The sequence below is a fragment of the Crotalus tigris genome, unplaced genomic scaffold (assembly GCF_016545835.1).
Source record: "Crotalus tigris isolate CLP2741 ecotype Arizona unplaced genomic scaffold, ASM1654583v1 scf7180000023723.778456, whole genome shotgun sequence".
Classification (NCBI taxonomy): Eukaryota; Metazoa; Chordata; class Lepidosauria; order Squamata; family Viperidae; genus Crotalus; species Crotalus tigris.
Window position 1 is genome coordinate 474,634 of NW_024100141.1, and position 17,111 is coordinate 491,744.

The 17,111-nt window shown below is 47.8% G+C and overlaps 1 protein-coding gene across 2 annotated transcripts in view; it reads right to left on the reverse strand.

The window, feature by feature from the left end:
* Positions 1-8,416: 8,416 nt before the first annotated feature.
* VPS53 (VPS53 subunit of GARP complex) overlaps positions 8,417-17,111 on the reverse strand; it is a 77,591-nt gene continuing 68,896 nt past the window's right edge. For both annotated transcript variants that reach the window (XM_039321238.1, XM_039321237.1), the window contains exons 20-22: positions 12,707-12,844; positions 10,894-10,998; positions 8,417-9,477 (exon numbers count right to left, since the gene is read on the reverse strand). In XM_039321238.1, coding sequence (XP_039177172.1) covers positions 9,307-9,477; positions 10,894-10,998; positions 12,707-12,844 — 414 coding nt within the window. In that variant the 3' untranslated portion in view covers positions 8,417-9,306. The remainder of the gene's footprint in view (positions 9,478-10,893; positions 10,999-12,706; positions 12,845-17,111) is intronic.

Consider the following 17,111-nt stretch of genomic DNA (forward strand, 5'->3'; position numbering starts at 1 on the left):
TAAAATAGAGAAAGTCATAGAAAATGATAAAATTAAACTGCTCTGGGACTTCAGAATTCAAACAGACAAGCACCTGCAACATAACATCCCAGACTTAACAATGGTCGATAAGAAAGACAAAAAAGTCTGGATAGTGGACGTGGCAGTGCCTGGAGATAGCAGAATAGAAGAGAAAGAACTGGAGAAAATAACAAAATACAAAGACCTACAAATAGAAATAGAAAGACTGTGGCAAAAGCAAGCAAGGGTAGTACCAATAGTCATAGGCTCCTTGGTGCAATCCCAAAACAACTGGAGCACCACTTGAACACCATTGGCATTGACAAATTCGCTATTAGTCAAATGCAAAAGGCGGCCTTACTAGGAACTGCTTCCATCCTGCGACGATACCTGTAATACCATCAAACATCCACATCTGCCTATCCCAGGTCCTGGGTAATTATGCGATGATCCATAATAATAATAATAATTAATAATAATAATAATAATAATAATAATAATAATAATAATAATAATAATAATAATAATAATAATAATAGGATAGTGGACGTGGCAGTGCCTGGAGACAGCAGAATAGACGAGAAAGAACTGGAGAAGATAACAAAATACAAAGACCTACAAATAGAAATAGAAAGACTGTGGCAAAAGCAAGCAAGGGTAGTACCAATAGTCATAGGCTCCTTGGGTGCAATCCCAAAACAACTGGAGCACCACTTGAACACCATTGTCATTGACAAATTTGCTATTAGTCAATTGCAAAAGGCGGCCTTACTAGGAACTGCTTCCATCCTGCGACGATATCTGTAATACCATCAAATATCCACATCTGCCTATCCCAGGTCCTGGGTAAGGAATCGATAGGTAGACAAAATGCCAAATCCAGTCTGAACATCTGGCTGACTGTGCCATGATCAGTAATAATAATAATGTTGGAAGGGATCTTGGAGGTCATCTAGTCCAACCCCCTGCTCAGGCAGGAAACCCTATACCATTTCAGACAAATGGCTGTCCAGTCTCTTCTTAAAAACTCCCAGTGTTGGAGGGTCAGAAAGAGGGCTGAGGAAATATTTTCAGACCCCCCCCCCTCACATCCTGGACATAAAGTGTTTCAACTCCTCCCCTCAAGATGGTGCTATAGAGCAGGTTTCTCCAAATTTGGTAACTTTAAAACTTGTGGACATCAACTCCCAGAATTCCCCAGCCAGCTGGCTGGGGAATTTTGGGAGTTGAAGTCCACAAGTCTTAAAGTTGCCAGGTTTGGAGAGCCCTCCTACTGGGCAGTCATTGCAGGCCAAGACAACTGGCCATCGCTCCAATTCTCAGTGCTGTCTAATGTCTATGTGCATCTACTCAAGTAGTATGGCTGTAGTGTGATTATTTATCCGTCTTATCTTCTTTACTCCCCCTTTTATTGGCATTACGGCTCATCACACAGTCAGCCAGACGTTCAGACTGGAAGTAGCATTTTTGCCTACCTATCGAGTCCTTTCCAAAGATCTGGGATAGGCAGACGTGGATGTTCAATGGCCTTACAAATATATGTGGGACGAACATCACGTCAATTAAAAACCAAGATCCATGAACTAAGGAATTAAGGAGAAACTTCCTGTCAGTGAGGACAATTAACCAGTGGAACAGCTTGCCAACAGAAATCGTGGGCGCTCCATTACTGGAGATTTTTAAGAAGAGACTGGACAGTCACCTGTCTGGGATGGTATAGGTTCTCCTGCTTGAGCAGGGGGCTGGACTAGAAGACCTCCAAGGTCCGTTCCAGCTCTATTCTATTCTATTCTATTCTATTCTATTCTATTCTATATTCTATATTCTATATTCTATATTCTATATTCTATATTCTATTCTATTCTATATTCTACTCTACTCTACTCTACTCTACTCTACTCTACTCTACTCTACTCTACTCTACTCTATTCTATTCTATTCTATTCTATTCTATTCTATCCGATCCCGTCCCGTCCCGTCCCATCCCATCCCATCCCATCCTATATTCTACTCTACTCTACTCTACTCTACTCTACTCTACTCTACTCTACTCTATCTTATAACACTGGCTGGCAGGCAGTCAAACGCCACAATCCCAAATCCTTAATCTCTACCCACACCGATACCAAACAACACCAGTTTGATTGGAACAACAGCAAAAACACTCGGGAGTTCATCAAAGCCTGGCCCTCCACAAGCAATTCCATCAACAGACACATTGACCTACCACCAGCCTACGAATCCCTCAGAATCCAAATCAACTGCACAGCCAGCCAGATGCAACACTGGCCCTCAACCATCCTGCGCAATCCCCCAAAACCAGCACTTCACCTCCCAATGACCCTCACCTGATTTAACTTCCCCATCACAAGACCCTGATGACTCACAACTGACCCATCACAATACCCATACTTGACACACCCACATCTAAAGTCCTTATAAGCAGAAGAACATCAACAATGACACCCCCTAAATGCCACTGAAGATGTTACCTAGCCTGTTAGCAAGACGTTTGGAAACCAACCCACAAGCTCGGAGAACGAATCCTACACCCAAGCTACAGATATTCACCACTATTACAAATATCGTTGTGGTATGTAAGCTGTTCTTCTGCAATTGACCGATTGTGAATTTGTCAATGCCAACAGGTGTTCAAGTGGTGCTCCCGATGTTTTGGGATTGCGCCCAAGGCGCCTATTACTATTGGTACTATCCTTGTGTTTCTTTTGCCACATTCCTTCTATTTCTCTTTGCAGGTGTTTGTATTTTGCTGTCTTCTCCAGTTCTTTCTCTTCTCTTCTCCTGTTACGGGTGGTCCTTGACTTACGACCACAAAGGAGCCAAAAAATTCTGTTGCTAAGCAAGACCTTTGTTAAGGGAGCTTTGCCCCATTTTACGACCTTTCTTGCCGCAGTTCTTGAGCAAATCACTGCAGTTGTTAAGTTTTAACACGGTTGCTAAGTGAATCCGGTGTCCCCGTTGACGTTGCTTGTCGGAAGGTTGCAGAAGGCGATCCCATGGCCCCGGAACACCGCAACTGTCATAAGTACATGCCAGTTGCTTAGCTTCTGAATTGTGGTCACAAGACCACGGGCATGTTGAAACGGTCATAAATGTGGAAAAGGGTCGTAAGTCACTCTTTTTTAGTACCGTTGTAACTCTAGTCACTAAACAAAATGTTGTAAGCCGAGGACGACCTGTATTATTATTCTGTCGCTTTGTATGCCCACTATACTGGAGACAAATTCCTTGCGTGTCTAATCACACTTGGCCAAATAAAAATTTCAAATATTCAACTAAAAACCAGGCAATTCTCCACGAGATGTGAAAGGGATACAGGTATGTCCTTGGCTTACCTGACCAAACACAACACCCCCCAACTTAAGGAAATCCCCTATGCACAAGGTCACCCTTTGAAGGGAACGCCTGCGTCTAAGGCAGGCTGGTATCTAGCGTCTGAGCCAGCCTTCCACATTCGCACCCTGTCCCTCCTGGAATGGAAAAGGGGCCGAGCAAGAGCCTCGGTGTCTGGGGTCCCGGCCAGGGGTCCTCCATGGACCGGCCGGTTGCCGCCACCAGCAGGAATACCACATTCTGGGGCTGGGAAGGATCAGCTGGCCTTGGATGACCCCAGCTTTGCATCCGTCAGGACGCCGAAGAGCAGATGAAAGCCGATTTAGCGTTTGAGTTATTTAGTGGGATTTATTCAGTGGATGTTTCTATCAAAGAACAAGACAGGTGCAAGCAGGGGGGCGAAAGGCCTGGAGGCTAAAACAGGAAGAACGGTTGCTGGAATTGGGTATGTCTAGTCTAATGAAGAGAAGGGAGAGGAGGGACAGGATAGCAGTGTTCCAGTATCTCAGGGGCTGCCCCAAAGAAGAGGGAATCAAGCTATTCTCCAAAGCGCCTGAAGGCAGGACAAGAAGCAACGGGTGGAAACTAATCAAGGAGAGAAGCAACCTAGAATTAAAGAGGAATTTCCTGACAGTGAGAACAATTAACCAGTGGAACAACTTTCTTGCCTCGGTTGTTAAGTGAATCACTGCTGTCGTTAAGCTACTCACACTAGTTGTTAAGTGAATCAGGCTTTCCCCAGTGACTTTGCTTGTCAGAAGGTTGCAAAAGAGATCCCGGGACAATGCAACCGTCATAAATACAGGCCAAGCATCCAAATTTTGATCACGTGACCATGGGGATGCTTCAAAAGTCATAACTGTGGAAAGACGCTCCTAAGCCACTTTTTTCCAGCGTCGTCGTAACCTTGAACGGTTACTAAATGAACTGTTGTACGTTGAGGATGTGTAAATAACTGCTGACCCTCTAAATTAGGAGCTTTTTTCCTCCTCCGCTGAGATTGCTCCCCAGCTGGGTTCGCAAGACATCGAAACCATGCCTGCTCCTAGCCCACCCTGTCCCCCATTTAGCCTGTCACTTGAACCCAGAGCAGCTGTTACAGCAGACATGTCAAACACAAGGCCCGGGGGCTGAATGCGGCCCGCGAAGTGGTTTCATGTGGCCTGCAAAGCCATCCTGGAAACAGTGAGGGAACAGCCCCCGCTGCCTTGGCCCTGGCCCAGGCCAGCCAGGAGCGAATGCACAATTTTGTGGTGGCCATCTAGGCTGAAATGCATCCAGTCTTAGCTCCACAAGGCCGTCTGGAAACAGCGAGGGACCAGCCCCTGCTGCGTTGGCCTGGGTGCATGCTGGGGAGGTGTCACCCTTTGTGGGGAATGAAGAAATGCACCATCGCCTGGAAGTGGCCAGCAAATGGCCCTCACCTACTTCACATATCCGGCTTGATGGGCTCTGGGGAAGGGGTTTCGACAGGCAGCGGGGCGCTCTCCTCACAGCGCCAAGAGGCTGAGCCGGGCGGCGCAAATCCAAAAAGAAGCATAACGGCGTCCTGCCCAGTTTCGGCAGGCAGCGGGGCGCTCTCCTCACAGCACCAAGAGCTGAACCGGGTGGCGCGAAACTGATGAGAAGTGCAATGCTACCTAGCCCCTAGCCTGCCCATTTTCAGCAGGCAGCAAGGTGCAAAGCTGGTGAGCTTCGCACCGCCCGGCTCAACCTCTCGGCACTGTGAGGAGAACACCCCGCTGTCTGCCAAAACCGGGAAGGCTGGGGGCTGGGCGGCATTGCACTTCCTTTTGGATTTGCGCCATTCAGCTTCTCGGTGCTGTGAGGAGTGCCCCGCTGCCTGCTGAGACTGCATGGCATCGCGCATGGCCTGAGAGGAACGGTGAGGCTCCTCCAGTGGACCATGCCTTGGCCCTTGCCCCGGTCCCCCCCCTTCTGCCAGAGACCCTCAGATCTGTCCCACTCCTGCCCAGGCCCCCTTGACGCGAACGATGTAGAGCTGGCCACGCCCACCCAGTAGGCCACACCCACTCCCTCCACGCCCTCCAAGTAGGTCGCACCCACCCTGGCCACCCCCCAAGGGCAACCGCAATGCTAATGTGGCCCTCAATGAAATTGAGTTTGACACCCCGTGTTACAGCATTTGGAGTTTGCAGAATCTACTCCGAGGAAATCAACCTGCGGGCTCAGCTGCACCTTGTTGGGGGCAAGTTTGCCAGGACCCATTTTTCTGTTTTTTTTTTTGTCCAACATCTTCCACCAGGAAGTTCAGATAGTCCTTGACTTACAACTGGTCACGTGGTGACTGCTTGAAGTTACAACAGACTTGCCCAGCTATTTACAACCTGATTTTGAAAATGTGCGCACGGGTACGCGCGCGCGCATGCACGCGCGCACCCACACACACACGCACGCACAGAGTCATGTGACTGTATTCGGGGAGGACTTTGCAATAGGCTCACCTGTACGGCCAGTTGCAGTGTCCTACGGTCACATGACCGCAATTTTCAATTTTTTGGGGGGTGGTTTCTGGCGTTTGCTCCCTGTAACTGGCAAAAAACACCCATTGGATCAAATAGATTTGCTTAAGGACTGTGGTATTTGCTTAATGCCCGCCATAAAAAAAATGCCAAAAAATTGAATCGTCACGTGACGCCTCAGCTTATGATCAAAATGACTTTACGACCGTAATTCCCAGCTTAATTATGGTCATAAATTGAGGACTATCTGTAACCATGTTTCTTAATTTTCATCGATCATGTGGATTGATACAGCTGCCAGTCTCGTCTGGGAGAGACCAGGAAAAGAATAAAATGGGAACAAAAGAAAAGATGAAGAAATAAACAAAAGAGCAGAAGAGGAACAAAATGGCAGCCGAGCTCAGTCTAATCCAGTGTTCCCCAACCTTTATCTTTAATGGAAAAACGCAAGAAAGTAAAATCAAACTCATCAAGAGACTGGAGAATCCACTTTATTAACAGGAAATGTACAACTTTGAGGAGTCTTAATTATTAGCCAGAATTATTTGGGTCTGATAAATTAGTCAACAGTTTTAAAATCAATGGGAAGAAAGGAAGGATAAATAGGGAAAGAAAGAAAGAAAGAAAGAAAGAAAGAAAGAAAGAAAGAAAGAAAGAAAGAAAGAAAGGAAGGAAGGTAGGAAGGGGAGGGAAGGAAGGAAAGAAGGAAAAATAGGGAGAGAAGAAAGAGAGAGAGAGAGAAAGAAAAGAAAGAAAGGGGAGAGATGGAAGGAAAGAAGGAAAAATAGGGAGAGAAGAAAGAGAGAAAGGAAGGAAGGAAGGAAAATAGGGAGAAGCAAGAGAGAGAGAGAAAGGAAGGAAGGAAGAAGGGGAAGGAAGGAAAAATAGAGAAGAAAGAGAGAGAAAGGAAGGAAGGAAAGGAAGGAAGAAGGGGAAAGAAGGAAGAAAAAATAGGGAGAGAAGAGAGAGAAAGGAAGGAAGGAAGGAGGGGGAGGGATGGAAGAAAGGAAAGAAAGAGAAAAATAGGGAGAGAAGAGAAAGAAAGAAAGGAACAAAAAAAGGAAAGAAGGAGCGGGAGGGATGGAAGGAAGGAAAGAAAGAGAAAAATAGGGAGAGAAGAGAAAGAAAGAAAAGAAAGGAACGAAAAAAGAAAGGAAGGAGCGGGAGGGATGGAAGGAAGGAAAGAAAGAGAAAAATAGGGAGAGAAGAGAAAGAAAGAAAAGAAAGAAAGGAACAAAGAAAGGAAGGAAGGAAGGAGGGGGAGGGATGGAAGGAAGGAAAAAAGAAAAATAGGGAAAGAAGAGAAAAAAAGAAAAGGAACAAAGAAAGAAAGGAAGAAACGAGGGGGAGGGATGGAAGGAAGGAAAGGAAAATAGGAAGAGAAAAAGAAAGAAAGAAAGAAAGAGAAAGAAAGAAAGACTTTACTATTTACAAGGCAGAACTTTCTCAAGAGGTCAAACCGTCTCTCTGTTTGTTCAACATTTCTACAATTTGAGGGGGGGGGAGAGAGGGAGGGGGGGGACGAGGTCCCAGGCCCGGGATCTCCCCGCAGTTCCCTTTGTCCTACTCTCAGGAAGTCCATAAAAGCAGGGAGGTCCAAGTTACACCTTCCTTGATTAGACTTTCCTTTCACAAGCCAAGTGAGGGCAAACATTGCTCAACCTGGATCGCGACCAAGCGGGCCGAAGGGCCAAGGGAAGGGCAGGCAGCCTACCCCACTTCCTGGGGACTCGAACGGCCCTTCGCTTTGAGGGGGCAGGCATGGGGTCAGCAACTAGCAGTCTGCAGGCCTCCCTCAAAACCCCCGAATTTGCAACCCAGGTCCACCTCCGAAGAAGACCCCCCCCTTGCCTTTACAAAAAAATACCCAATCTCCAGCAACTGCAGGAATTTTGGGGAAGGGGCACCCTCTGCTCCCCCCCCCCCCGGTGCTTTCATGTTTTTAACCAATGCATTGCGAAGCAGCCCAGATTTTGCGGGGTTCCCGCGCACGGAGTGATCTCCTGGCCAAAAATGTGAAGTGCAGGGCTCCAAGCTTCCCAAAACATTTATCTCTGGAAAGCAGAAAAAGGGAAAACTAGAAACCAACAATTGCTTTCAACACCCCGGGCCATTCCAGATCCAGACGTTCTCAGCATCCAAGGAAGGAAAAAGGATCTTTAATAATAATAATAAAAAAAAAAAGATCCAGGAATTCAGGAAGTTAAAAAACAAAAAAAGCTTGGTCCACTTCGGACAAGTGAAGGGCAGAAGAAGCAAAAACAATTTAAAAAAAAAAATCAGCAGGCACCGTTTTAAAAAGCACAGAGACACACAAAGAACAAGGGCTGGGCACGTTCTGTGTGCTGACTTTGGAAAACACAGCCGCCTCCCGTGTGGTCTTTTTTTAAAAAAATAAAATAAAATAAAATAAATCCGGAATGTTTCATCCTGATGAAAACCAGCAACTAATTAAAATTTGGCTGGAGGAAAATGTTTGGACCGAATCCGAGGGGAGGGGATCTTGGCTTGGGTCAAGTTGGCTGGTGAAAAGGGACAAGGTGTTTAGACTCTGCTCCCCGCAGAAAAAGGTGTGTGTGTTTTTTTTTTTTTGTGTGTGTGTGTGTGTGTGTGTGTGTGTTAAGGACTGCCCCACCAAAGGTGGGGAGATGAGAGCAGAGGGAATTACGAATTTATTAAGCGGGTTTATTGAGTGGGGCCCGCGAATGAAACATGAATTTTGAAGTTTATTTCTCCCCATCGAAAGGAGTTGTAGCCGTTTCTGAAATTGACTGAAATTTCTTCTGGAATTGACGCTTTCCGAAATTGACTGGGCCCCAAAGAGTTTTGTGCGCGACGAGTGAAAGACTGCCTAGGTCACTTTTTTTTTCTGACCTCGGCCACTTTTAAGTTGTGTGGACTTCGACTCCCAGAATTCCCCAGCCAGGAATTCTGGGAATCGAAATCCACACAGTTCAAAGGTGCTGAGGTTGAGAAAGGCTGCTTTACGTGACGAAGCAGGTATAAAACCATCACCGAGTTAACGCTGGAAAACAGCTCGGAGGAAGAAAAAAAAAAGCACCCATTGAAAGAGGAAGACGTGGGGGTCTACAAAGACATGGACCCCGATCCTCCTGAAAAAAAAAAAAGTCTGCATTCAGAACGTCACAAAAGGAGATTCCAACCTTCACAGACCCAGGTTAGCCGTCCTACCGGCTACCCCTTAAAAACAAAATCTTGCAAAAAATGTCCGGGATCTCATTTCCGAGATAAAACCTTGGAAAATGTCAACATTTTTCTAGAATTTGGGAGTATGCTTGAACTCATTGGGGGGAGACCTGCACAGGTCACTGGGAAGCAGGAGACAGCTACACGGCTGATTTTTGCTACCCAGAAGGCCCTCGGCGGGGTAGGCACATAACCTGCAACCAGCCATAAGCTTGGACCACGATGCCTTCGGAAGCTGGAGAACAAGATGGTTGGGTAGCAGCTAGAGTCTCTTCTTGATCAGTTTTTCCAGTTTGCGGATGCGGGAAGATTCCTGCTCGGGCGTGGGGGTTGTCAGGGAGATGCAGCCACCAGTTTCCGCGCCCGAGGGAAGCGCCGGGAGCCTCTGACGGAATAAGTCCAACATGCTGCTTTGCTCGCTTCGCTTGAGACCCTGTGGAGACACGGGAGGGTGGGGGGGGCAGAGGGAGGAAGAGGAGGTGGTCACCGTAGGCAGAGCAGCCACCTTTGCCCTCAAAGCTTGAGCTAAGAGGGCCTTCAAGGCTGTGGTTTATTGTTTTGTGCTGGGTGGTGAAGGCCCTACAGAAAGAAAGTGGACAAGGGGATGATAAGGATGGGTTGCGTCCCTGGAGAACATCTGGAAGGCATGTCACACAGCCTAGAAAACATGCCCCTCAGAACATCTAGAACAGTGTTCCTCAACCTTGACCATTTTAAGGCATGTGGACTTCAACTCCCAGAATTCCACAGCCAGCATTGCTGGCTGTGGAATTCTGGGAGTGGAAGTCCACATGCCTTAAAATGGTCAAGGTGGAGAAACACTGATCTAGAAGATGTATCTAGAAGACATGCCTCCAGCACAACTGGAAAACACACCCAGAACATGTGGAAGACGTGCCTATGGAACATCTAGAAGACATGCCCCAGAAGATCTGGGAGACGTATCTCCAGGTTGTCTGAATGACATGCCCCAGAACTTCAAAGTCAGGTCTTCAGAACATCTGCAAGACACAACCCATCGCACCTGGAAGACAGAACATTTGGAAGATGGGCCTCCGGAACATCTAGAAGACTGCCCATAGCATTTGGAAGATGTGCCTCCAGAACATCTGGGAGATTCAACCTGTAACATCTGGAAGACATGCCTCCAGCACAAGTGGAAAACACACCCAGAACATGTGGAAGACATGCCTATGGAACATCTAGAAAACATGCCCCAGAACATCTGGGAGACATGCCCCAGAACATCTGGGAGACATATCTCCAGGATGTCTGAATGATACGCCCCAGAACTTCAAGACGGGTCTCCAGAACACCTGCAAGACACAACCCATCGCATCTGGAAGACAGAATATTTGGAAGATGGGCCTCCAGAACATCTGGAAGACTGCCCATAGCATTTGGAAGGTGCATCTCCAGAACATCTGGAAGACTCAACCCATAGTATCTGGAAGACACAAATCAGAACATCTGGAAGACTCAACCCACAACATCTGAAAGGCACAAATCAGAACATCTGGAAGGTGCACCTCCAGATACATCAAGATGGCAACCTACCTGGGAAATTTGACAGCTGAGGTCCTTCAAAGCCACTCACACTTAAAAGGGATGTCAGGAAAGTTGAGTTTCACGGAATCAAAATGTTTGTAAAATGAAGTGTATTAGGGCAAGTTTGGGCAGATTGACTTGTCTTCTTTTTATCCAGATGTGCTAGGGGTGGAACCAAATTGGTCCTGGATAATCTGTCCTTCAACACCCATCTTCCCAATTGTTTTTGTTCTACTCTCCAGAACAAATGGAATAACTCTGGCTTTTCTCGCTGCCTGACGTACCCTGGCACCCGGCTCACCTTCATCTCCAGAATCTTCTGGAATGTGTCCGTGGTGCAGTCGGAGAGGAGTTTGATGTAGTTGTCCACAAAGACCACAGCGGGCTCATGGGGGGCCATCACGACCTGCAAGGACACAAGAACAGCTGATTATAAGGGCCGTGCTGGTGCAGTGACCAGAGTGCAACACTGACTGATTGATTGAATCTTTTTTTTTTGCACATGGCGGCAGAGGCCTAAAGCGAAAAGGTTTTATAAAACCCAGCTGAAGGCCTAGGACTGGGTGACGGCGCGCGTGCCCATAGAGAGGGCTCTGAGTGCCGCCTCTGGCACCCGGGCCATAGGTTCGCCACCACTGGTATAGGGTTTCTTGCCTGAGCAGGGGGTTGGACTAGATGACCTCCAAGGTCCCTTCCAACATTATTATTATTATTATTATGGATCATCGCACAGTCAGCCAGATGTTCAGACTGGATTTGGCATTTTGTCTACCTATCGAGTCCTTACCCAGGACCTGGGATATGCAGATGTGGATGTTTGATGGTATTACAGATATCGTCGCAGGATGGAAGCAGTTCCTAGTAAGGCCGCCTTTTGCAATTGACTAATAGCAAATTTGTCAATGCCAATGGTGTTCAAGTGGTGCTCCAGTTGTTTTGGGATTGCACCCAAGGCGCCTATGACTATTGGTACTACCCTTGCTTGCTTTTGCCACAGTCTTTCTATTTCTATTTGTAGGTCTTTGTATTTTGTTATCTTATTATTATTATTATTATTATTATTATTATTATTACTACTACTACTACTACTACTACTACTACTACTACTACTACTACTACTATGTTTCCCATCCAATTCCAGCCTCTTTTGGGTTTTTCAAGGAAGGCTTCTGCGTTTTGGCCTCCGAGCGGCCGAACCCAGAACGTGAGAAGCCGCTATGGAAGAGAGTGGGGGGGGGATGCAAGGGGGGGGGGTTGCTGCAACCTTCCCTGTCCCCACCCAGGCATGAAGCAGCTGTCCCCAGCCTTGCCTAGTGTCTAATTGGAAATGCCGATGGAAAATCCATCCTGGGAAAAGCTGGAAGGCTCCACTCCGGAAGGGAGGAAAGGAATTTGGGGAAGGACTCCGCAGCCGGTTGCCTTTAAAAATGAGGGGCAGCTCAGCAAGCCCACCATTGGGGGTGGAGAGTAAGGGGAAGAGAGCCAGTTTGGTTAAAGCACCAGGCTAGAAACGGGGAGATGGTCAGTTCTAGTCTTGGCTTAGGATGAAAGCCAGCTGGGTGAATTTGGCCCGATCCCCAGGAGACGGTGAGTTCTAATCCCGCCTTAGGCACAAAAACTGGCTGGGTGAATTTGGGCCAATCACCAGGAGACGGTGAGTTCTAGTCCCAATTTAGGCATGAAAGCTAGTTGGGTGACTTTAGGCCAATCACCAGGAGATGGTGAGTTCTAGTCTTGGCTTAGGATGAAAGCCAGCTGGGTGAATTTGGCTCAATCCCCAGGAGACGGTGAGTTCTAATCCCGCCTTAGGCACAAAAACTGGCTGGGTGAATTTGGCCCAATCACCAGGAGACGGTGAGTTCTAGTCCCAATTTAGGCATGAAAGCTAGTTGGGTGACTTTGGGCCAATCACCAGGAGATTGTGAGTTCTAGTCCTGCTGCCTTGAGTTATTTGTAAAGACAGTAAAGGCAACCAACCAACCAATAAAACCTGTCCTACAAGGTGGCTTCAGCCAGGTAGTCAGTCCCTCCCTTCCTTCCTTCCTTCCTTCCTTCCTTCCTTTCTCAGAAATTCTTTGGAGGGTAAGCTGGTCTAGAGGCAACACAAGGTCTACCTTGAGGATCATCTCGGCCCGCGTCATGCCCTTGACCACGATCTTTGTGTAGCTGGCGGGAGCCTTCCTCACCACCTGCGAGCCGATGGATGGCAAATCAAGCAGGACCATTTTCAGGGAGTGAGTGTCCAGCAGCAGCTGAAGCAGATAATAAGAGTGAGGATGAAATGACATTTTATACACTAGCCGCTAATATATAAATAGAGACCAAACCCCATGCCCTACCAGCACTGATGATAGCTAGCTGGGTCACAAAATGTCTGCAAAAAAAACAACCAAGCTCAGAGAGCATCACGGACCCCACATCTTTCTCGTTCTGTCTGTCTGTCTGTCTGCCTGCCTGCCTACCTAGCTACTAGCTAGCTATCATACATCTATCCATCAACAGTATCTATCTATAATGTACACTGAAGCATTGATGATGTTACTTACTTTGGTAATGAAACATCTGCAAGAAAGCCACCAAGCTCAGAGAACACCAAAGAGCCCACAGTCGTCCTCCTCTTCCTCCTCCTCCTCCCCACAAACCCCCCTCCCTTCTAGCACTGATGATGTTACCTAGTTGGGTCATGAAACGTCTGCAAGGAAACTACGCAGCTCAGAGAGCACCAAGGACCCCACAGTCCATCTCCTCCTCCTCCTCCTCCTCCTCCTCCTCCTCCTCTCCCTCCCCTCCTTCTCCCTGCTAGCACTGATGATGTTACCTAGTTGGGTCATGAAACGTCTGCAAGGAAACTACGCAGCTCAGAGAGCAGCAAGGACCCCACAGTCCATTTCCTCCTCCTCCTCCTCCTCCCCCTCCTCCTCCCTGCTAGCACTGATGATGTTACCTAGTTGGGTCATGAAACGTCTGCAAGGAAACTACGCAGCTCAGAGAAGCACCAAGGACCCCACAGTCCATCTCCTCCTCCTCCTCCTCCTCCTCTCCCTCCTCCTCCCTTTCCCCTCCTCCTCCTCCTCCCTGCTAGCACTGATGATGTTACCTAGTTGGGTCATGAAACGTCTGCAAGGAAACTACGCAGCTCAGAGAGCACCAAGGACCCCACAGTCCATTTCCTCCTCCTCCTCCTCCTCCTCCTCCTCCTCCTCCTCCTCCTCCTCCTCCTCCTCCTCCTCCTCTCCCTCCTCCTCCCCCTCCTCCTCCCTGCTAGCACTGATGATGTTACCTAGTTGGGTCAGGAAATGTCTGCAAAAAAACCACCAAGCTCAGAGAGCACCCCACAGTCTTCCTCTTCTTCCTCCTTCCTTCTTAGCACTGACGACGTTACCCAGTTAGGTCATGAAACGTCTGCAAGAACACAACCAACACCTGGCCGCCTAATGACCTCCTTTATTACCACCACCACGTGCCGGGCTCAGTTACAGTTGTAAGTTGAGGACTATGCGGTAATTGCAAGAAGGAAAGAAAAAGCAAGAAATCGCAAGATTGTGTGTGTTTTTTTTCCCCCCCTTTGGATTTTCAGGATCCCGTTCCTCATGAGGCCGAGGAATCTAGCAAGGGGGCAGGTAGTCTGGCGTTGCAGGAGGGAGGGGCTGCTCCTCAGAGGGCAAAGAGTAGAATGTCTGCTGGGGAGGAAAAGGGCAAAGGCAGACCCTCCCTAGCATTTCACAGAGTCTATCTATGCAGGAAGTCCTCGACTTACAGCTGTTCGTTTAGTGACCATTTGACGTTACAGCGGCCCTGGAAGAAGTGACTTATGACCAGTTTTTCACACTTACAACCGTTGCGGCATCCCCATGGTCACGTGATCCAAATTCAGACATTTGGTAACGGGAGTCATATTTAGGACGGTCGCAGTCTCCCAGGGTCACGTGATCCCCTTTTATGGACCTTCTGACAAGCAAAGTCAATGGGGAAGCCAGATTCACTTAAAAACCCGTGTAATAATAATAATAATAATAACAACAACAACAACATCCACATCTGCCTATCCCAGGTCCTGGGTAAGGACTCGATAGGTAGACAAAATGCCAAATCCAGTCTGAACATCTGGCTGACTGTGCGATGATCCATAATAATAATAATAATAATAAAGTTGGAAGGGACCTTGGAGGTCATCTAGTCCAACCCCCTGCTCAGGCAGGAAACCCTATCCCATTCCGGACAAATGGCTGTCCAGTCTCTTCTTAAAAACTTCCAGTGTTGGAGCATCCACTGCTTCTAGAGGCCAGGAGTTCCACTGATTAATTGTCCTGACTGTCAGGAAGTTTCTCCTTAGTTTTAGGTTGCTTCTCTCCTTGGTCAGTTTCCATCCGTTCCTTCTCGATTAGCTTAACAACGGTGGCAAGCAAGGTCGTAAAATGGAGCAAAATTCGTTTCCCCAACCGTCTCTGTCAGCGACAGAAATTCTGAGCTCCACTGTGGTCGTTAAGTCGAGGACTACCTGTAGTTATGTAGGGCAGAGGTCCCCAGGGACCGCTTCCGTGGAGAGAGGTTTTTTCTGCGGACCGGCGGGTGCGTGGTTTTGTGTGCTGCCTGCATCCCGCGGATGGGGCTTTGCTTGTTTGTGGGGACCGGTTGTTGGCATGTTGCAGCCCGGTACTGGTCCACGGACCGAGGATTGGGAACCCTTGATGTAGAGAGGTGTTGGGTTTTTTTTTAAAGTCTGGTAAGATTCTGTCTGTAGGCGGACAACGATAAAGGAATTACTCAGAAGTAACTGTATTGTGTCGTTCTCGATTCGTTAGACCAGGGGTGTCAAACTCAATTTCACTGAGGGCCACATCAGCATTGTGGTTGCCCTGAGGGGGGGTCAGGTGGGTGTGGCCAGGGTGGGTGTAGCCTATTGGGTGGCCGTGGATGAAGTGGGTGTGGTCTACTGGGTGGGCGTGGCTAGTTCTACATCGTTCACGTCAAGGGTGCTTGTGGGGGCCTGGGCAGGAGTGGGATAGATCTGAGGGTCTCTGGCAGAAAGGGGTGGGACCGGGGCAAGTACCAAGGCATGGCCAAGGCATTGGCTCCCGGTGTTGTGATTCCATGCCAGCCTGTGCTCCCAACAGCGGAGTCTGAGGAATCTGAGGAGGAGGTGGAGGAGGCATTTGAAGGGCCATCAGGGGCAGAGGGAGGCTCTGATGAATTACAGGACTCACGGTTGGATGCAGAGCCTGGGCCCTCCAGTCGTGTTCCTGATGAAGCTCAGCTGTGTGAGGAGAAGGAGTCAGACTTGGAGGACTCACACCTGATGGACTTGCTAATTGATGCTCACACACGTCGTCAATTAGCGAGAGTAAATCAGCAGCAGTCAATATGGCAACTCCAGAGCAAAAGGAGAAGGCACTGAGAGGCAACGCCTTGGGACTGCTGTATAAAAAGAGGAGGTGTGGGCAGTGCTGGTTGCTGAAGGTAACCGTTTGCAAAGTGCTTCTTGGAATCCTGGTCGGTTCGTCTTGCTTGTGACTACTCTTCTGTTTGCATCGTGTTTCCTGTGGACTAGTTCCTTCATTTGGATTGAATTTTGCTCTTTGTGTTTTGGACTATTTGGCAGGTTTGTCACCCATATTAAAAGGGGTTTGTTTTGTTTTAAGTCTCCAGCCTATTTTATCAACAGGGGTTTGGCCCTTGTGCCTTTAACAAGGATGGCTATAGGCTGGGATAGAACACCTGGCTGGCCTGGGCCAGGGCCAAGGCAGCGGGGGACCATTCCCTCACGGTTTCCAGTCTGGCTTCACGGGTCACATGAAACCACTTCGTGGGCCGCATCCGGCCCCCGGGCCTTGGGTTTGACATGTCTGCTTTAGAGCCAACATTTAGCCTTCAAAGAGAAGATTCACGGGAAAGCCACACTCACAGTAGTGATGATGGATGGAGAGGCCGTCATTTTATACAAGCACTATTGCTGTCAAACAAATATTATTAAGCTATCCATGCCTGGAATGACTGTGAATTAAACATTGGAATGCAATAAGGAAAAAAATATCTTTGCCTCCTCTACTTGTAAGCCACAGCCCTAGGTGTGTGTAAGTGGATTGTAAAACACTTAAGAGATTATAAATACCCAGAGGTTGAGAAATTGAGGCTGCTTTTCACTATCTTTTAAGTTAAATAAAACAAGGGGTATTTGGATGGGAGCTGACACTTCCTCTTTCTACAGGTAGTCATATCTAGGTACAATAGTGGCCAAAATTGTGGAAACCTTTTGGGAAAAGTGTACAGTAGAAAAGCCACCTTTTGGTTAAGTTTCCACCCGTTTTCCTTCTAATTTCTTTATAACTGTAGCCTTGTTCACTTAATAGTACTAGTTTACATCACTTTCTGGGCAACCAGTCAACTCTTTGCACCATGACTTTAATTTTATTACGTTTTACAAGCTCACTAAATGAAAGAGCGCAAAAAAACCCAACCAACTTGATAGCCATCACATAACACACTGACAAATGTCCTCCTCTCAGCTTCAATACAGGACAT